General features: G+C 37.0%; 1 protein-coding gene across 1 annotated transcript in view; it reads left to right on the top strand.

Moving 5' to 3' along the window:
- Positions 1 to 3,463: 3,463 nt before the first annotated feature.
- LOC129242807 (calcium-transporting ATPase type 2C member 1) overlaps positions 3,464 to 22,113 on the top strand; it is a 128,765-nt gene continuing 110,115 nt past the window's right edge. The window contains exon 1 of the mRNA XM_054879658.1: positions 3,464 to 3,940. Coding sequence (XP_054735633.1) covers positions 3,632 to 3,940 — 309 coding nt within the window. The 5' untranslated portion in view covers positions 3,464 to 3,631. The remainder of the gene's footprint in view (positions 3,941 to 22,113) is intronic.

A 22,113-nucleotide genomic window follows, 5' to 3' on the forward strand; every position in this document is an offset into this window, starting at 1 on the left:
GCGTACACTTCTAGGCATCTGACCGAGCTCCTCCTCTTATTTGTTTGATGTTGTTCCACAAAAGGACGGCCCTACAGTTTTAAACCGACTCAAAATGGCAAAAGCCTTTTCATGTTAGAAATACACTCGAAGGTTTGCCATTGGCTGCCGGAAGGTGACCTCTTTAGAAAAACTTTTTCTATTATTTGATGTTCATACACATTCGGCTACGGTGACCGCCAATATATCTGGCAGAGAAATGCTATGGTCGTAGATAATGCCTATGGTTACCATATGCCGTTCCGATAGACTGTGTTCCGTAATAAGTCGTATTAAGGCTTGTAGCTCACTCCTCTTCTGTCTGAGAAGGAATTTTGCTACTACTTGAGAGGCCTTTTCAAGAGCACTTGTTAGTTTAGCAGGTGTCAGCACTGCTCTAAAGTTTCTCACGAGCTTTATTTACTTTAGAGACACTGAAGAACGATATCATTCAAAATTTACTTTATCATTTATCATTAATTGATAAGCTTTAAAGTGTATGACATTCCATTCAAATGTTCGTTCACTTCCTCATATGAAGTTTTTGAGAATTTAAATCAATTTTTATTTTATTTTTACAAAGTGTTACCTTACTTTAATAATGCATGTAATCCGTTATGCGATAAGAAGACGTTTCGCATTTATGTGCATCGCATGCGTTGTCTTCAAATATTTGCAGCAAACTGTAATCGGAAGAAAAATGTCTGTTTGTAATCCAACAAGATTGACGCTGTAATGATGACGAAGTTGCGAGCTGCATTCAGTGGGCATATGTACCCTGTGTGTAAGATAAAATGCCAGAGCAGGAGTGCTTTAATTAATGAAATTATTGAAAGCCGAATTTAATTATGAAGTTAATTAAAACTGCATGCCTGCTGATACGATTAACGCGCGAAAGCAATGAAGTGATGTTGTGGTAGGGATGAGTGTAATGCGAATGGATTAATTGAAAGCTGTCTCATCAAATATGGCGAGTTAAAAAAACAACTTTCGTAATATTTTTGATGCACGGAAAGGCTGCATTTATGAATATTTGGAGCGAAGTATGCGAAGATATGGTTTTTATGTGACTGACAGCACTCTTTGGTGTTTTATATAAGTGTCAAGTGTGTCAATCTTTTAGTAGCGTAGTTAATATAAAATTCTTATTGAAACGAGCTTTAAGAGAGAGAGATTGTAATTCCCTTCTCTGCGATCCAAAGTTGGCTTGCTTTCAAAATGAACATCACTTCGTGAGGTGCTGTCTTCAATAAATCAAAATCTGTGGTTTTATTCTTTGATCACTAAAGTTCTCGCTGTTTGGCAATAGATGCCGCCAGCAGTGTGTGCTAGTCGATTCTAACATAGCCTAAACGTCATAAACCAAGCTTAGACATATGATAAACAAACTGCCTCGACACATTAGTGCTTTTGCTTTGGTATCATATAGTTTTGGTTTTGTGGAAATGTCTGATTTTGTGCCGAATAATCGTCATTTGCGGGAAGTGTTGACTCTCCCCTTTCATTCCAAGAAAACGGCGGCTGAAGCGCACCGAGAGCTAACAAAAGTTTATGAAGATGCTGCTTTAAGTGAAACAACGTGCCGAGATTGGTTTCGTCGATTCAAAGACAGTGAATTTAATGCTGACGACCGTCCGCGTGAAGGAAGGCCAAAAACCTTCGAAGAAGCTGAATTGGAGGCATTGCTCAATGAGGATCCGTGTCAAACAAGGGATGTTGAACGTCGTTTTTTCGCCTATGAGCAACTGCTCCAACGGCAAAAAGGAAGGGTTTTCTTCATCGCATCGTGACGGGTGATGAACAATGGATCCATTACAGCAATCCAAAGAAAAGAAAGTCATCGGGACTGCCCGGTCATGCTTCTACGTCGTCGCCTCGGCCGAATATTCATGCTGCGAAGGTTATGCTATGTATTTGGAGGGACCAAGTTGGTATTATTTATTATGGACTGTTAAAACCAAGTAAAACTATCACTGAGGATCGGTATCGACTACAATTGATGCGATTGAGCCGAGCACTGCGTGCGCACTGCCGCAATACGCGGAGAGGCATGGAACAGTGATTCTACAGCATGACAACGCTCGGCTTCACCTTGCCAAACCCGTGAAAACCTACTTGGAAACACTGAAATGGGAAATCCTACCCCACCCGCCATATTCTTCAGATATTGCGCCGTCCGATTATCACCTGTTGCGATAGATGGCACATGGTCTAGCTGACCAACAGTTCCATTCCTATGAAGACATCAAAAAATGGCTTGATCCGTGATGAAAGATGAACAGTTTTACTACCAAAAAGATGGGAAAAAGTTGTAGCCAGCGATGGGCAATGCTTTAAATGATTCACATGTAACCATTTTTTCAGAATAAAGTTGTATCTTCATCAAAAAAGTTGCGCACCTAATATTACATATATGCATACTTTTTGCTGGCATTTTTAAGACTCTGCACATATTATCGCTCTTAGTAGAAGCCTGAGGCAGATAAAATCAGAACATGGCCCATTATTTTTTGAGTTGTGGAGTTCTTTTATCTCTTCTGTCTGAATTAAATAGCATGGAGTACGCTAAAAAATATCGCTTCTAAGGAGTGTGGGTATCCAAATTTGTTTTCGTCACCACATCTGGTCCTAGCATGTCGGACTTCAGACAACAGTTTCTAGTCAACATTCATCTCATCATCATTTGGCGCTACAGCTCTCTGTGAGCTTTAGCTTACTGTACAAAATATTGACATTTCACCCGATCCTTGGCTGATTCGTTCCAGTTGTTGACCCTGGGTTTCCCCAGGCCGTCTTCTAGTTTGTTCCATCTTGATCTTGGTCTGACGCTTGCTTTCGTTGCAAGTAAAAGCGTCAATTATTTTTCATTGAGCTCTCGTGAAGTTCATTCTCATAGTATGGCCTAGCCATCTTAGTCTTGGAGCTTTCAAGCTTCTTACAAGTTGGTCGAGTTCATGGTTCCATTTAATACGTCATTCGCCCTTGTCTCTGACTGCTTCGCAGGTTTGCCTCAAAATTTGTCTCTCAAATACTTGGAGTTTGTTTTTGCTTTATTCATTTATGGTCCACGATTCCAATACGTAACAAGGAATTGGTAGGACTTTAGATGTATAATGCGTAATTTTGTAAGGGCTGTTCAATAGTCTAAAAACAGATTTAAAAAGTTTGATAAGTGAGTGCAATCCAGTTTGTATTCTCTTTTCGATTGTGATGCTAAAAAACAGAAACAAAAATTACTTTGACAATAAGCTCTAGTCAAGACTCGTAGTAAAAAGCGGAATAGAAACTTTTGCTAGTCCACCGAATATTTCCTACTGAGACTTGGTTTTCCTACTCCACTTATTATTTTTAATTTAAGTTTTGTTTTCATCTACCAGTTCGAAGTCAGTTTTTCTTTTTCTTCTTGAAGGTTTGTCAATTTAATTCTATTTTTTCTATACACATTTAAAAATGGAAAGTTCGAAAAATTAATTGTAAAAAGTAAATACAAATTTTTGTAAAAAATTATATCTTCAACCTCTCCTCTAGAAAAGCGACAGAAATTCGACCTGCAGGCGGCCCGCTCCGCTCACTTCTCAACTGGAGCGAAGTATATCGCTAAAATAGTTTCAGCATGTCCAAGGGATCCTCGACCGCGCTGAAGCTGCATAGTAAGCGAATACTGGACACTGCAGGCTCCACGGAGAATATTGGGCAGCCAAATTTTGTTAGTACCTCAACTGCTGTTAAGCTATTGGAGGGAAAGGAAACATTTGCAGACAAAAATATAACTTCCGAAAGTGTTTTTAGGCATCTTAAGGAGTCTAGAAGAGAAGACGAAAAAGCTGGTACCAGTAAAACTATTGAAGATGCTGCAAGTGAACTAATTCTGAATGAAGAATGGGAGGATGGGGAAGAGCTTAATGCGATGTTATTGCAACAGGTATGAAATGGTAGCAACCGACAGTTTGAGTGATGTGTAAGAAATAGAAAATCCAAAAAAAAAAAAAAAATGGTTGGACTTAAGACAAATCCGCAAAATGCCACAGAATCTCACTGCAACTTCCTACGTGCTTTTTAAGCAATTAATGGGACTTATATTACATGGCAAATGTATTCATTTACCCTGATTTACTCCAGATTTTCCCTCACGCTTTATCAGTTAGAGCAGTGTGTTGGTTTAAGCAGCCGCATATTTTTCTGGAGCAATCTTTGGTTTTTCATTTCTTATACAATATTTTCACACCAATATTTTTGCACTGGGTACGACAGACTTTGTTTTTTTTTTATTCATTTTCTCCTGGTCTATGTGGCGTGCACTAATTTTCATTCACCGTTAAGTGCTCTTGTGGCCACTTAATTTCCGTTTTTAGCTTTACTTCTGCGTGCCACATTTTCCTTTTACATTTATATTTGCCTAATTTTTTCTGTTCTCGCATAATTTCCGCTAAAGGCTGACAAATGAAGCAAGAAAGCACGCATAATTATTTCCAGCAGTTTTTTTGTTTTCTTCTATTGTTTGCTCTGCTGTTTTTCCTTGTAATTTTTCCTTTTGGCTGGGTTCGCGGGTGCTGCGTTCTTTTGTTAGGGGATTCATTAATGAAAGAAGAATAGGGTTTCTTCAATTAGGTTGGGGGTTAGTTAGAGGAAAGAAAATGGATGTATTGAACGGCGAGATTAAATATTTTCAGCGCTCGCGTTCTTTGATTGCTTTGTTATAAAATCTCTTGTTTTTTTATTCAATTTTTTTCACCTTTTTCTAGCGCTAATTACGTTATTAAGTTTTCGAAGAAAAAGAAAATCTGTTTAATGAGTAATTTTATATTTTATTTATTGATATTTTTATAAGTAAACCGTTAAAAAATTAAATTCTATACATACAAACACTCTTTTTCTTCCAGGTTAGTGATCATAAAGAGGGCATAAGACTAGTTATATCTGTGAGTACCTAAGTTATATCTGTGAGTACCTAAAGATAGCTCAAGGTTATACAAATGCTAAATTATATAATTAATGCCTTCCTCCTGCTCAACCGACATCCAGCCCGTATATCGTACGGATAATTTTTTTTTCGGCGCTGGCTCAATAAAAGGCAGAGGTTTGTTATAAGTCGAGAATTAGAACTATTTTTCTACAGAAAAAAATCAGCAGCTGAAGATAAAAGGGGTCCGGTATTCAAGGGCTGGACTCTGAACAAAAATCCCCCCTAAAAAGAGCAAAGTGTTTCATTAAGGTTGTAATTCGTTTAAGATGGGTTTAAGAAAACTAGGACTAAAGTACTTTGATGCTCGAAACAGAACATTAAGGTTAACTTTTGCCAGAGAAAATGGGCTAGAAATATATCCTATGAGTAGTTTGACTATACATAGATTATACTAGCTAAGACTTGTAGGGGTTTTTACAAGTAAAAACACTCAGTCAGGAAGACCATACTATACTACAGTCCATACTATACTATATATACCCAAATAGATTACAGTAGAAAGAATAGCGAGACAGGATATACACATTATGAAAAAATTGATCCTGAGCCTTTATATGAGCTTACAAAGGGCCACATCAACGAACTTCTCAGGTCAGGAGGTGCGAGGAGAAGAAGTTCCTTGAACACTGGTGAAATTCTATCGCTCAGCGACAAGCGAAACAATTCCTAACGCCGGACAGAGGAATTTTTGATAAGCTACTTTCATTTCACTCAGCAGAGTAGACTTAAGACTTCTAACAGGTAACTTTACAGGCCACTGTAGCCTGAGATACCACTTAAATAAAATCGGTCTCTGAGATCATCATCTACCAATTCTAAAAACTCAGAACACATCCTTTGTAAATGTCCTACACTAGGCCGAAAACGGCTACGGCTGCGAATAAATTATGGAACAGTAAACCTCAGAATGTGCTAAAATTTTTAAAATGCCTTAAAATATAGAGTAGCTCAGCAGGTTTTGCATAATAGATCTCTGTTGGTCGCAGTGCGCAGTGCCTGATAATAATATTAAGACTGGAAAATTGGTTTGAGGTCACTATTCCGCAAATTTTACGGGTTCATTGATGAATCTGAAGAGATCCGGAAGAAGAACAGTATGAGCTTTATTCATACTCAGCACATCGCAGCCCGACAGCTTAAGTCTGATTCTAGAAAACGCCAGACAGCTACAGAGAAAAAGACCTGCAGTGTCGTCATTTTCAAGACAGGATAGGCATATTGGGTCGCCAATGGCTCCCATGATAGCCATATCCTTACCACAGGCGTTCGTGCCCTGTGCTTACACGCACCAGTGTTTTCAGGTTCTTCCTACTAAGTTTTAGGATAAATGTTGCTATTTCCCTTTTCTTTCTTCCTGTTTCTTTCACAGAGCACTTTGCTACTCTGCAGGAGTCCAATTCAGGCCAACGCCTTGTATAGGTCGACCTCAGGAAGTCTTCAATTCATATTTGAATTGATGCGGAATAGACACCTAGAAAGGGTTCAGGGCCTAGGCATCATTCACATCTCGCTTAAATGAAACTTACTCTTGGGGTCATTTGCTCAACTAACCGCTTATCTTTTTGGCCACTTAAATTACTTAATCATTGCCGTAGTTTCCTAATGTGCAAATTTTTGTTTGGTGGATTGCTCAAAAAACGAAAACTGGCCAACGTCAAAGGGTGCTTTAAGGTATGTTTAATTTGTCGTCTCGGTTATAAGCCAAGCAGAAGCAGACGCATTTGCGGGCATCGGCAAGTACCTGTAAAATGTAGGCAGGTATATTTTATCAACGAAAAAACAAAATAGAAAGAATAAAAAATGAAACGAATGTTAAGAAAAAGAATGAAATGAAAAACTAAATGAAAGAAATGGAAAAAAGAAATAATAATTTTTGCAATCTTGGTAAAGGTTCTAAGAAATCGTAGCCATTAATCATCGTGAAGAAACACACGTGAGTTTGACAACTTTGGGTCAATTTTAACGACTCGCTCGTTGAACGAAAATCCCTTACAATATCGCGAATTGTAATTTTCAAAATTTTTATGATAAACGATGCTAAAATGCATTAAAAGCAGTGGAGTAGCAAAGTTTGGCTGCTATCTTTCTTGAGAAATGCTTCTGAGAGGGCAACCACACACTACAAAGACTTGATGTGTATGTGTGTGCATTGTTTTTTGTATATGCCATGCCACAATGAGCGGAAATTAATGAATGCAACTTGAATATCGTAGCTGACAAGTCAAGATAGTCAAAAGAAAAGTTGCAAACTTATCGAAGTGAAAAAAATAAAATAAAGTAAAATCAAAAATAAAATGCTTAACGGAGCGCAAGAAATTAATTAGTAAAATGTAATGACTGTGTGATGCGTTAAAGCGAAGTAATAAGAAAATATTAAGGAAGTAGGAATAATAAGAAAAGCAAAATTAAGGTGCACGTGAAGAGTACGAAACTTGTTTTTCAAGTTCTTTCATTGCAGCAGGTGCGCTAACTTTGAAAAAATGCAAATAAACCATTAGCATAATAATTATTATTTTTTCACTTTATAATTTGCGCGTCATTTAAGCGCCTTTTTGGCGTATCTGTATAAATTAATTGATGCCAAAGACTGGCGACTGACGACTGGCCCACAAATTCGTCGGAGCGCTCGCCTTTTCAAAGTTTATTTGTGCGCTGTCGCTTTGCTTCATAGTAGAGAGCGCCGCAAGTAAAATGATGCTTGAATAATGTACAGTTGCGCTCCGTTACCTTTCTGCATTGCTGGCCTATTAAGTTTAGTAGTTGCTACATATAATAAATTGTGTCCTGCATAATTTGAGGTGCTAGCGCGTCGCGCGTTTAATTGAAGGCAACGCTAATTTTGTTAGTTTTCCATTCCACTAACGGACATGTTTTTGCGTTGATTTTTCTAACTCTGTTACTTTACCTGTCGACTTCCAATGCAATTACTTTGTGTTTCACTTTTATTGCATTTTTTGTCTTTACTCTTCACAACATTTTTTTTTCATTTTCCTCATATTAAATGAGATATTTCTTGTTTTACATTTCTTTTCAACTTATTTTACGTAATTTTCCTGTGCTGGTAATTAAGTCACTTGTTGCATTATACTTGTAATTTCACTTTTCCATCCATCGCTGCGCCATCAGTTGCGAGTGGCTGCGTTGACCTCAGCTTTCTATTCCCCCAGGTGCCTTGGCTATGTTGCTTTCCCTAGTTGCCATTTATTGTAACTTACAAAGTTTACTTCCCTTCATGCATGTTTTTCATACTTTTTTCTCTCTTCTTTGTTTTCTGCAATTTCCCTTGAGTTTATTCAACTTTGTTTGATCGGTTTTGTTTCTGCCCTTTCAAAAGCGCGCGTTGGAGTTCGTTTGCTTCTTTTTATTTTTATTTTTCTGTTTTAGTTTTTTTTCTTTTTCGTTGTTATTAGGATTATGCAATTCAGTTGGAAGTGGCTGCCTGCAGTTGAGTCGTGTTCAGCATTCCCTCTCGCAAGCAACTTCTTTGCCCCTTGCCGCTTGCCACCTACTAACTCAAGTTTCTCCATACGCTTCGCACTCTTTTGAGTATTCGCACTCGTATGAGTCTGAATATCTGTGTGTAAGTTGCTTAAGTATTCAGTAGCTTACGATTAATTGCGTGGAAAAATTCAATGTGGTTTAAATGAGTTGGGAATCAGTGGATCTTATTGGCACTGATGCATGCAGGCAGTAATTAAATAGGAATTTTACTAACTGGCTTTAAATTGCTTTTACAACGAACAAATACGCACAGATCTGATTGTGTGGCGTGCATTTTTTTTATTAGTGTAATGAGTATTATTTATTTCTTTGTTGTCTGTCTCTTACGTCCGCAGCTGTGCAATGCCCAAGTGAATTATATAAATACTGTAATCGGAGTCTTTGCAGGGCGTTACCTAATAGAGAAAAGGTGGGGGTGCATTTTCGAAGATTTTGAAAAAGCTGCAATTTTTCATTTTTTAAGCCTTTTATGGAAATGATGAAGAAGCTGCAAGAACGGGCAGGTGGAAGAACCAATTTTTCATTTTTTAGGCTTTCGTATTTGTGAACACCTTTGTTCTTCTTTTCTTTATTGGCGCAGTAATCGTCTAAGTGAGTTTGGTCCAGTTCAACAAAGCCAATCGACGCCAATTAGAAAATGCCAAGTAATGCGAAGTTCTTCTTCACTTATCTTTTACTATCTTCTTCATTTCACTTATCTTTTACTATCTCCATTTCAAAGGTGCTTCCAACGCAGTGAAAGCCTTCTTCATTGTCTGCTATTACCCTCTGTCATCATATCGACTACTTTCAGAGCCGGAGGGGTTTTCTCCATACGTACGACATGACCTAGCCAGCGGAGTCGCTAAATCGCTGCTTTCTGCTCATGTTTGCGTGCAGCTCTAAAAGCTCATCGTTCCATCATCTACCATATTTCCCTTCGCCAACGCTCAAAGATCCATAAATTATCCGCAGAATCTTTCTTTTGAACACTCCAAGAGCCGTTGCATGAGGTGTTCTCTATCGTTTTTTCTTAGATATTCTAAATACGGAGGCAGATATTGCTTTGAAAGCTGTGATGAAATTCATTAGGCATATCAGTTGATTCATCAAAGGATACTAGCAAGCCAAACAAAGGGTTTGTCATCATTATCAATTCCTTTTGTCCTAAACAGAACATAGGACCTCGCACATGGTCTTTCATTCATGGGTTTCCCTTCAAACTATGATTTTGCGGCTTTATTACTAATAAGAAATCACCTTTGAAACCCCTTTACGAACTGCTTTAAGTTTCTAGGATCATGAAGTGATCGAACATTCTATTCCCATGTAAACATAAATTCTGCACCTCCGAGTCCGATGTGCATGATAACCAACCAGTCACACATAAAGGCATAAAAATTGTTTTCTGAATCTCAAATATGATCGTTGCGTGTCAATTAAATCAATTTCAACAGTTGAAAAGGTAAAAAGAGAGATTATTCAATGCTTTACCAGTGCCATTTATTCAAATAATAGATCAGAAGAACCTAACATTTGTTTGAGCGAGCATTCATTATATGGAGGAAAGGCGTAAGACCGCCAGTAAATAAAAATTGTTAAAAATCAATGCGATTTTCGAGTCACTTCAAACTTCCACTTTATTAAATCAAAATTCAATCAATTGCATCTCTGCATACTCGAAATTATTCTAGAAATTCTGTTTACCAAGTTTGAGGTTATTATCCAAATTTAATTTTTTTTTAATATCTACAAAGTTTGAGACTTGAATTTATATGATTTTTGTAGAGAGTGAGTTATATTTTCATTAAAAAAGTTATTAGAATTAAATAAGAAACAAATGAATCGCCAAAGCATGCCAATAGGTCTTCGTGCTATAGCTTTCTAACTCCCTGCATTTTACATTGTTAGTATAGAAGAAAAATTATTTATATTTTTCACTTCGAATGCAACGAATTCTCCCTCAATAACGCATATTTTCTGACTCCGTTCAATATAAATATTCCAAAGCTTCCGTGCGTGTATGCGGTATTAAGCAAACAACTCAGGCTAGTTAGGGTACCGTATAAAAACCAATATTTATGCTTCTTGAGTGGTCAATGCAAATGGGCGTGTAAACGAGGTCACATGGAAAACATTGCGGGTAGGCAAAATAGTGAGCCAATGTTAGCATTGACGGCAAGTGATGGGCAGCAGTTTTTCAACTGCGCAACACAGTGGTCGTGTGTGTGTTGTGTGGGTATGACAAAGAGTGCATCAAATGCAAAAGAGCAAATGCCATGCAAATAAAGGGTTTTCCAATAACAGGTGTTATGAATGAATGGATTGCGCTATCGAGAGATGATTAACGATTTTTTATGGCCAGCATTAGATGGTATTGATCTGGACAACGTTTATTTTCAACAAGACGGCGCTTCGTGTCTAACAAGCAACGAAACCATTGATCTTTTACGGGAAAAGTTTCCGGACCGTGTTATCTCTCGAAGAGGTGATCACAATTGGCCACCGATATCTTGTGATTTAACACCTTGTGACTTTTTTCTTTGGGGCTACGTGAAAGAGAAGGTCTACGCCAACAGCCCAGGGTCGATTCAAGACCTCAAAGATGGAATTAGTGGGGCTATCGAGTACATAGGGCTGCCACTTTGCAATTCGGTTACGGAACATTTCATGAAAAGGATACTGTCCTGTAAGCGTGGTCGTGGTGGTCATTTGCCTGATTTTATTTTCCACTATTAAGGGGGGAGCCTGGTTTATAAGGTCAAAAAAATTAATTTTTTTTTTCGTTTTAAGCGATTCCTAATATATTTCAGAATATTCACACAAAGTTACAGAGCCTAATTCCGTAGATACAAAGCCAAAGGTAAGCGAGCGTTAGATAGTTACGCTGTGACCGGACAGCTATAGTACAAACTTTATCTTCTTTTCTCGACTTTTCATTTTTATGAGTTTTTTGAATTGATGTACATGAATGAAAAAAAAACTAATGAACCTTTTGAAATGAATCATAGCTTGTTCGCTTCAGTATTAAATTCTCTTCTATTTGAATTAACAAAATAGATTAAACAAAATTTTCAAGATTTTTATACCAAGTTGAAGTGAATTTTTTTTTATAGAAAGGCATTTTTTTCTTTAAAACCTCCAAAAAGTTGAAATTTTGGAATTTCTCTCAGTTTTCTTAGTTCATCTAGAATAAAAAATCATGATAATTAGAAATCCATTTGCATTTTTTGCTTTAGATAATAATTACGAGCTGTATCTTGTACGCCAGTTGGAAACTCCAGCGTTGCAGCGCTCTACTAATTTCTTTGTTAAACATTTTTTTCAACTTATTTTAACCAGTACAACAATTTTTTATACTTTTTAAATGTTCATTAAAAGATAGAAAAAACTTTGCAAATTAATTTTTTCCTTAAAAAAAAAAACGCAAAGAGATGCAATTTTTAGACCTCATAAACCAGGCTCCCCCCTCAACGGCATACCTTTCTCTTTATAATGAAATAAACATCCGATCATTTGTATTAAAAGATAGCATTCTTCTTTGAATATCAAAAGTACACCTCTTATTTGAAAACCCTTTACATATGCCCTGAAAAGTATGCTACAAGTATATAGTTGTATGTTTCTCGCATCCTTTATTGGCAAGTGAATTTGTAAGGGCCATTGTGTGCTGGTGTGTGTGTGTGCACTACAAGTGATTTTCAAACTATGCACGCAATGGCTTGCCACTTTTCAAACTTGTTTGTGATACAAAAGCGGTGAAAACTATTTTATATACATACACACTTACATATGCACCCTTTGTTCGCTAACCATTTTAGTGACTTTTATTTATTTATTTGGCTTAGCTTGCGTGGAGTCACAAATGGGCAGTTGTCTGCGAGAATCACAGAGAACAAGGATTGTTGCATTTACCCATTTTTCGTTCTAATTTTCCAATTTTTTCGTTGCGCTTTTATTTCCTCTCTTTTTTGTCACTTTTTTCTCGTTCACTAAGCAGCTTTTTTTGAAAATGCATTCTGCGCGTCAACTCTTGAGTGCTTGCACTTCGTTTTGCCGTTCATTCGCTGCGTATGAGGAATTTGCGCTTTGCCGGTGGAGGCATTGCACGATTTCTCATTTCCGTGCTTGCCAGGCACGTGCAGGGTGGTTTGTCGCGATGCATCGGTAATTCAAATTCTTGTTGTGGCTTATTGGATTTTGGTTGGATGATTTTTGTTTTTTTTTGCGAGAAAAGTGGAGTGCCAAGCGAAATGAGGTGATACACTTGCTGACAATTGAGTGGAAAGATATTTGATTGAATTTGTGGTTAAACCTTTTGCTTTGATACACTCACTTGAATTTTATTTTATTGTTGCTTACAATTTACTAACTTTAGCCAGTTACATTTTTTTTACTTTTGAAATAACTAAATTGGTTGCTAAATACTCTGAACTTCTGCAGGCATGTGAAGCAGTCAAGACATTTATTTAGATGATCGCACTGCCTAAAAGCATTTGCGGAAAAAATGACCATATAATCGGGAATCTATTCCATGAGTAGCCCACTTTTCTAGAACAAAGTTGAAGTGCAGACGGCTCAGTTTTTTTAGACTGGTTTAAAATTTCTTAATTTTAGCCGAAAAAATCTAAACGGTATTGGTCACTTTCTGATAAAAATATTATTATAATATGCTGCTCCATAGTAATATTTCATGAGCATCATTCTTGTAGAATATTTTGACATCTTATCTCCACTTTTCACGGGTCAATGTTACCCATTTGTTAAGTAAAGTGCAAAATGTTCTCTAGATTGATATTTAAGAACTAAAATATTCTATGAAAATATAAGTTTGATGGAAAAAAAATTCATTATTTATATTTGTTAGAAAATTTCTGTGTGAGCTACTGACGACACAAAAGCCTTCAATACAGGTATTTACCCGTAACTGGCATCGGAATGTGTAACTTCTGTATGTCACCCACCTCTGGTAGCTTAGAAATGTCTTGAAATAAATTCCTAATTTTTAAGAACTGAAATAGTACCCTCCATTCGTTTACTTATTAATCATCCATTACAATTGCTAGGACATCAGAGTTTATGAATAATTTTAGAAAAACTAAGGTGTTTTTTGCATATAAAGGGTGATTTTTTAAGAGCTATAGGAAAGTTTTTCAAAAAACATACGTAAAATTCAGAAAAATGCATGAAATTTTTATTAAAATCGATAGTACAGTCCATTATAATTTAATGTTTGTAGATTATTTCATGCAAATGTTGACAGCGACTGCGCTTCAAATGGTCCGTCCGCTAAGTCCAATTTTGGCATACTCTTTCCTATGTTTCGGCCGGTATCTCACATATAAATGCTTTAACGTTGTCTTCCAATGCGTTAATTGAAGCAGGCTTGTCTGAATAGACATGAGCTTTAACATAGCCCCACAAAAAATAATCTAACGGCATTATATCGCACGATCTGGGTGGCCAATTGACAGCTCCCGAACGTCCATTTGACAAGTCCATTGTTACGCGTTCTGTGTGGCATGTGGCACCGTCTTGCTGAACCCACATGCCATGCAAGTCAAGCTCTTGCATTTTGGGCAAGAAAAGTTGGATATCCTTTCACGGTAGCTCTCACCATTCACAGTTACGTTACGATTCGCAGCATCTTTAAAGAAGTACGATCCAATGATACTTCCAGCCCATAAGCCGCACCAAACTGTGACCTTTTCTGCTCATGCAATTCTTCTGGCTGATCTTCACTCCAAAATCGACAATTCTGCTTATTTACATACCCATTGATCTAAAAATGAGCTTCGTCGTTGAACACAATTTTTCGAGTTTAAACTTTCTTAACAGAACACGCATTTTTATAATAAAATTCAATGATTTGCAAGCGTTGTTCGTTTGTAAGACGAATCATGTTTAAATTATAGACCAAACTGAAGATGTTTGACAGTGAAACAAAACACAAAACGTGCGTCAGCTGTTTAAACCAACTGTTTAAAAAGATAATAGCTAAAAAATCACCTTTTATATATATGTAGGTGCGCGTGCACCATTTCTGGGTGTTTGGCCGAACTCCTCCTGCTAGAGGGACCTGCAGTTTCAAGCCGACTCCGAACAGCAGATATTTTTTATGAAGAGCTTTTTCGTGGCAGAAATACACTCGGAAATTTGCCATTGCCTTTCGAGGGGCGTCGGCTATTAGAAAAAACGTTTTCTTAATTTTGGTGTTTCACCGAGATTTGAACCTATGTTCTCTCTGGGAATTCCGAATGGTATTCAAGCACCAACCCATTCGGCTACGGCGGCCGCATTTTTTGCATAGGCGCATTAATTTTCAACCCATCTTCATATTTAATGAGTACCATTGCATCCCGAATGAAAGCTCATAAACGCCATTAGCAGAGAGCTTCTACATGCATGACAGCAAATTTATTGCTTATCTCATATTGCGTAGAAATGTTTTGTTTTTTTTTGCCTGAGTTCCAGTCACATTTTTCATTTTTATTTCACTGAATCTGATATCTGTAATATTTATCGGGTTTTCAAGCTTTTCGTATAATCCTTTAGTCATTCATCTAAATAAATTAAAAATTATATGAGATACAAATTTATTTGTTATTTGCAAACTATTCTCCGAAAATACATTTATTTTCATGATTAATTGTTATCACGCAAAATATTGCTTTAATTAACGATAAGTGGGTTGTACAAACTATTTTTTATTAATTTTTTTGATTATCATGCGGGAAATATTAAATAACAAAATGCGATAATGGAAATTAACAATATTCCGGTTTAGCCATTAGCTTCAGCAAATAATGAATTTGCATTAAATGTGAATTTTTTTTTTTGTAAAATTTAATTACCTTTATGGCTTACAAGTTAATTAAGTTATTACCATTAACCAAATTGAAATTATTGCTAACGCTTTATTAGTTTTGTAAGCGTTCTTTTTGGTGCTATTGCTGCTATTAATGATTATGTACACACATTTATATATTTGCATACATATTTTGTTGCGTGTATGTGATGCTCAAATGATTTCAAAGTGCTATTTACCATACCAGACGTCGCAAGCGCACGCAGGCTACACAGTATGAGTGCTGCTTATGCACTTAATTGAATTCCATATTTATTCCGCATACATACATATATATGTGTAGGTATGTATGTAACAACGTAAATCTATTTGTAAGTTCAGGTGATTGTAATTGTTTACAGTTATAGTACAGGCATTAACGATTTGAGACAATTAGTTATTTGGCGAATATGTGTTTATAGGCAACGTGGCGTATACGCAACTTTTTCGTAGATTAAGAGTGCGAGTAAATTGTAGCAGTCTCTGTTGAAATTTCGGGTGATGGACAGTGTAGGCGATTGTTTGAGCACAATTTGATTTATGTCAGGTAAAAGTATAAGGTATCATGGAACCTATATACACCTGCGACCGAATTAATAGAAATGCGATATTTCGACCACTCGTGGCAACTTTTCCTTCGATTTTTTAATTTCTATTAAGTTTGTATAAAAATATAGTTCATTATAAAAAAATATGATGCAAGAGTAATAAAAAATCGAAAAATTAAAAAAAAATCAATTTCGTCAGGATTAAAAAAAAATGTGGATATTCGGTTTTATAGACCATTAAATTTAGTTTTTTTTTCATCAGCAAATATCAAAACCGCGAGACGTAATTACAAAGTAATTATATACTGAGAGCGATGAAAGATAAAAAATAAATAAATAATTAGTGCGTACACTTCTGTTGGGTGGTGTGCATTTTGATGTTGTTCTGCAAATGGAGGGACATACAGTTTTAAGTCGATTCCGAACGGTAAAGGGTTTTTATGAGCAACTTTTTCATGGCAGAAATACATTCGGAGATTTGTCATTGTCCGCCGAGAGGGGACCGGTATTAGAAAAAGTGTTTCTATTATTTGATGTTCATGCACGGAGACTCGATTCTACACACTCGCGAATGGTAGTCACTCACCAACACGTTCGGCTACGCCGGCTACCTTATGACCGAAGGGAGGTAAAAAAATATAGGCAATTAATTGAACGTTCATTCCAAGATACATGACAAGTAGATATTCTAGAGATAAGAAGGATATTTTGGTATGTAATTAATAGTGAAATTTAAAGCTCCACTTGGTTTAATTTTTGGTCTCAGTAGTTTAAGACACCGACATTGTTTGATTGGAACTTTGGCCCTTAAGTGTTTTTGGAGGGATTTCATATTAATGTGGATGCCGTTGTAAGCTTGTAAGACCTAAACTCTGTTAAGTACAGCCTGCAATGCTTGTAATTGGCGATCCCAGCATCTAATAAATAAGCAAGTCACTCGGTATTGAATATCACTCATCGAGATTTATAGATTTAATTTGTTTTTGGTGTGAAGATATCTGATATTAAATTTATCCGGCATTTTCTGATCTTAAGTTGAATTTTAAATAATCACAATTAACGTGTCGCTACTACGTAGCTCCAGTGTCTGCCAGCTATTTTGCGAGAAGTCTTCTCTTTTGATTATATTTACTACGTCCCGTTTCTGTAAAAAATCAGTATAGTCATAAATTTCGTTAAAATTAGAGTTGTTGCTGTTTTTGATTTTGCTGGAAAAAATAAAGTGTAACAACAAAGCAAGAAAATGTGCGCGCTCATTTCGCGCTCAAAAGAGAAAGGATCTAAATTAAATAGCGGAGGAAGGTTTCCACCGCTGTTTTGAACGATAAAAAATTTTAATGGGATGGTGAAGAAATAGAGTTGTGCTTACTGAAAGTGATAAAAAGTAAATGTGCCTAAAGTAAAAAGTAAGTAAAAAAAAAAAAATTTCAGGGCTTATTTCGTATTTAATATCCACAGCTCACACAAGTTCATATTCCTGCTGCTTGGATGCTAATATTGGGAGGTTGAATTAGTTTTAAAGGTTTTTTTCGAAGATTTGGGGCTTTATTGTGAAAAAACGGTACAAAATATTGTATTCGAAGTATTGGCCATCGCTAGCTACAACTTTCGCCCATCTTTCGGGCAATTTCCGGATGCCGTTTCTCCAAAATTCTGGCCGCTGCTTGGCTATCCATGACTCAACCCATATTTTGGTAGCCTCGTACGAGGAGAACCGCTGGTCCGCCAAATCGAGACTCATATGCCGGAACAAATGATAATCGGAGGGAGCTATGTCTGGACTATACGGCGGGTGGGGTAACACTTCCCAGCCAAGCGTTCCAAGGTATTTTTTGACAGGTTGAGCAACATGCGGCCGAGCGTTGTCATGTTGCAAAATAACCTTGTCGTGCCTTTTTACCGTTTCCGGCCGTTTTTCTTTCAATGCCCGGCTTAAACGCATCAATTGCAGTCGGTAACGATCCCCCGTGATTGTTTCGCCCGGTTGGAGCAGCTCAAAATATACGACGCCGACCTGATCCCACCAAATGCAGAGCATGATTTTCTTGCCGTGAATATTCTGCTTGGCCGTCGACGTTGATGCGTGGCCGGGCAAACCCCATGATTTTTTGCGTTTTGGGTTATCGTAGTGGATCCATTTTTCGTCGCCAGTCACCACCCGATGCAAAAAACCCTTCCGATTTTGTCGCTCGATCAGCAATTCGCACGTAAAAAATCGCCGTTCGACGTCGCGCAGCTTCAACTCGTACGGGACCCAATGTCCTTGCTTTTAGACGCTTGCAAATGGTTGATTTATCAACGCCCAATGATTCAGCAAGCTCTTCTTGGGTTTGGCACGAGTCCTCGTTTACCAATTCCCCCAATTCCGCGTCCTCGAACTTTTTGGGCTGGCCAAGACGCTCCTTGTCTTCGGTGTGAAAATCACCACTTTTGAATCGTCGAAACCAGTACTCACATGTTGAAATCGACGGAGTATGGTCTGGGTAGGCCTCCTGCAGCAATTCACGGGCTTGGGCTGTATTTTTTTTTAAATTGAAGCAGAAAAGCAAAGCTTCCCGCAAATTGCGTTTCGACGGCACGAAAGTTGACATACTCGGAGCACGAAAACACTGCGTTGTTTATACTTCAGCGAAATGACAGATACTGATAAACAAAGCCTAGGGATGAGGCTTTGTCATGAATATATATTCAGTATTGCCAACGCGATAAAGTGATAAATAGCGCCATCTGTGTGTCACCTTTAAAACTAATTCAACCTCCCTAGATTCTTTGGGATCGTTTCTGTATTATTATTATTATCAAATTGTATCATTCCTGTATGTTTTTTGGAATAGAAAAGCTTCTGAGTAACCTTACAGAGTATATTTGAGGTAGTTTATTAGAGTTTCTGTAGACAGATAGGAAATAGAAATTTGCTTAGCTAAGTGGCTAAGTATTAACTAAAAATTATAGGTGCCACTGTGTTAGTACGAGTACTTTGATAATAAAGGGTTACTTTGTGGTTAGACTTGACTGAGGCCGATCTGTGGCACTCTAATAATGAACGAGATCAGAGGTTTTTATGCTAGCAGGTGCCAGTAAGGAACTCCATCTCATAGGTAATAACGTTGTTAAGGGTAAGGAGATTCAAACGCTGTTGTGTTAAATTTCTCTGGATTCTGTGAATTTTTTTTTTTTTTTTCAGTTAAAAAAGTTTATAAAACGAGTATTAGTTTGGTATCTCAATATATTCCCTAGAGAGCTAATTGTGTTCAGTCTAACCTAAAATAGGCTATAAAAATTTTCAAACTTTATAGTTTTTTATATGCCTTTCGATACAAAAATTTACTAAAAGATGGCAAGTAAATGCATGTAAGCACACTTGGAGCCTTGAAGTATGCGTAAATGTTACAAGCAACAAAAAGAAATAATTAAAAAAATACCCTTTTACTAAGCATTTTAATCAAGAGGCTATTTAATCTACACGTACACTACTCAAGCTCCCTAAAAATATAATAAAAATAATAAATATGAAAGTGTAGTTCTGTTAATCTTTATATAGCCACTTCTTGTCTTAAATTCTTATATACGTATGTACTTGTGGTGGTGAGCTGTAGTTGTGCTCTGTGGTAGTGCAACCTTGAGAGGTTCATAGCAGTTAGGTCTTCAGTGCTAATTGACTTCTTCTGGGTTAAGAGTGAGTTGAGTACTGTTTTATAAATATTAAAAGCATTTAACAGATATTCATGTATATACATGTATGTGTGCAGCTATACACGTATGTGTGCAGCAGAAACCCATCACTTTTGACTTACAAGTGTATGTGTGTGTATGTATATGCACCAACAGGGCATTTTAAGTGCAACAACTAGCCAGCACTCCTTCATAAACATACAACTGCACCAGCGCAATTCGACCCTATCACCTGACCAACTACTAAACTACATAAAATCTAGCACATCAACTCACTTTTGAGCACTCAATGAATAATGCATAATGCAACACCCTGAAATGCATGCTTGTGTGCACGTATGTAAATAGGCCTGCTTGTGGATTTTTCGTTGTTTGTGAGTGTGTAAGTGTATTAGTGTGAGGTGGCAGGGCAACCAAAGTGTGATTTATGGCACACTGACAGTCTTGTGACAGGGTGTGGTTTAAACCATTGCCAGGTCACCCGACATTTTAGCGCTACTGCTGAAGGTGCTGGTGGTCGTTGAAAGTTGCAAAACACCTAACTTATACATACATATCTAAATAACATACACACACACTTGTACATCACTACTCATGCCACTACCTCGGCGGCTGCCTTTCGCTCGCCTTAAATACAATTTATGCCCGCTTGGTTTAGCTTAGCTTCCGATGGAGTGTTGGTGTGTTGCCTAAGCCATGGATGTAGTGTGCATTCGTTGTGTATTTGTGACCGCAACCTCTGTGTATGTGTGTGTGTGCGACTGCTAGCACTTCTATTGCCGCTGGCTGTTTGTGGTTTGCACTGCTTACTGGTATTGTGATTGCATGGTCAAATGCATTCATTTGGTTGTGGCATAAACGCCAGTTACCAGAGCAACAGCTTTCCGGTCATTTACCTCAAAATAAATGCCGTATCACAAACGTACAAAGAATATTGCATTCGATTAGGAATTCTAAAAAAAAAATGTATGGGATCGGAAGTGATGGCTACGCTTGCACTTCATTTGCATACATAAATTTTGATTTGGTATTGCTTTGACTTGCGCCCGACATTTTTGGTTATTTGTTATTGAATGAAATTTGCTTTTGAATGAAATTTGTTATTAAATGCAATTCACTTTTATTGTTATTTGAAATTTGAATTAAACTCTGCTTCCTATGACCATAACACAAAATTACTGCTTAATAAACCGATGTGAGTTGAAAGATGAGAAGAAGAATTGAAGGAATTGTGTATGAATGCCAAATAAAGTTTAATGAAAATGTTATTAAATTGGTAGAAACGCAACTGCTGGGATATTGACATCTATGAAGCAGGTCAAGCAGCATTGCATGCGGATCTCTGTTGATGATTTTACGAGTGACTGTTGTAGTAAAAACTTCTGGCGTTTGAACGGCATGCAATCACAAAATCTCAGCATGCTGATATTTCATGGAAAATTTTGCATATTTGATTTTGTTTTCAGAAGATATCAGATAATCGACTTATCTATCTTGTTTGAAAATAAATTCTTCCACTCGTTTCACGAATTTTCTCCTTGCTTACTTTCATTGTTAACACCCGGTAACTCATAACTGATTGGAACGATCAAAATACAGCAAAACAATTTGTTTAATGGGAAATGTCACCTTCACAACGACCATAAACTTTAATTTGTTTCATCGATACTGTACGAGATATCGATCACTACAGCCATCTATGGAGAAATTAATGGATTTCTTTTTCTCCAAACTAATATTAATTCTCACTAAGAGATATATATTTTATTATTCATATATGCTCGTATACAAGTAAACACTTTGAAGCATTCTTATGAGCACTGAACAAGAGGTAAAATATTGCTTGTTTATTTTTAATTGTTTTATATTTAAACCTAATATACTTTGACCTCTTCTGCTAAGTAGAAAGTATTTGTAATTCTTTTCCTCTCAAACGGCTGAACCGATTTCGATTACATCTTAGTTTAGCATTTACTGGGGTCAACTGTATGGTTTTTAGCTATAGTTGCTTCTTTGTAATTCTTTCCCTCCCAAACGGCCGGACCAACTTCGATTGAACTTAAGTTTAGCACTTACTGGGGTCAACTGGATGGCTTTGTCAAGTTTTCCTTTAGGACTTATTAGGATTATCCAGACGGTTTTTAACTATAGCTGGAACCGCTAAATGCCATTGAAGTTGAAATATCCCGAAAAAAATGTTATTTCATTTTAATCCTCCGTTGGGCTCTCAGGTCTGGCCAGACCTGGAAAAATGTCTTTACGCCTTTGGGCATAACATATTTCTATTATAGCTAACGACTTGAACTTCCAGGTAGCTTTCTAAAATTTATATTTCTATCGATTTATGGATATAACCTTTTAAAAAAGTTGGCCAATATGATTTGAAAGCATATTAAAGGCTCTCAGAGTTCTAGAAATCGGAGCTTGGGAAGCATACTTAGTGCTAACCATCCTCAGGCAGAAAATGTTATGAAAGCTTACGAAGCTTCGCTGAGACATATTAATTTTCTCCAGTAGCGATGGGGAGACAATCGCCACACCTATAACATCGAAAACAAAAGTGAGGGAGAGTATACCGCTTCTAA

This window comes from Anastrepha obliqua, chromosome 3 (assembly GCF_027943255.1).
Source record: "Anastrepha obliqua isolate idAnaObli1 chromosome 3, idAnaObli1_1.0, whole genome shotgun sequence".
NCBI lineage: Eukaryota > Metazoa > Arthropoda > Insecta > Diptera > Tephritidae > Anastrepha > Anastrepha obliqua.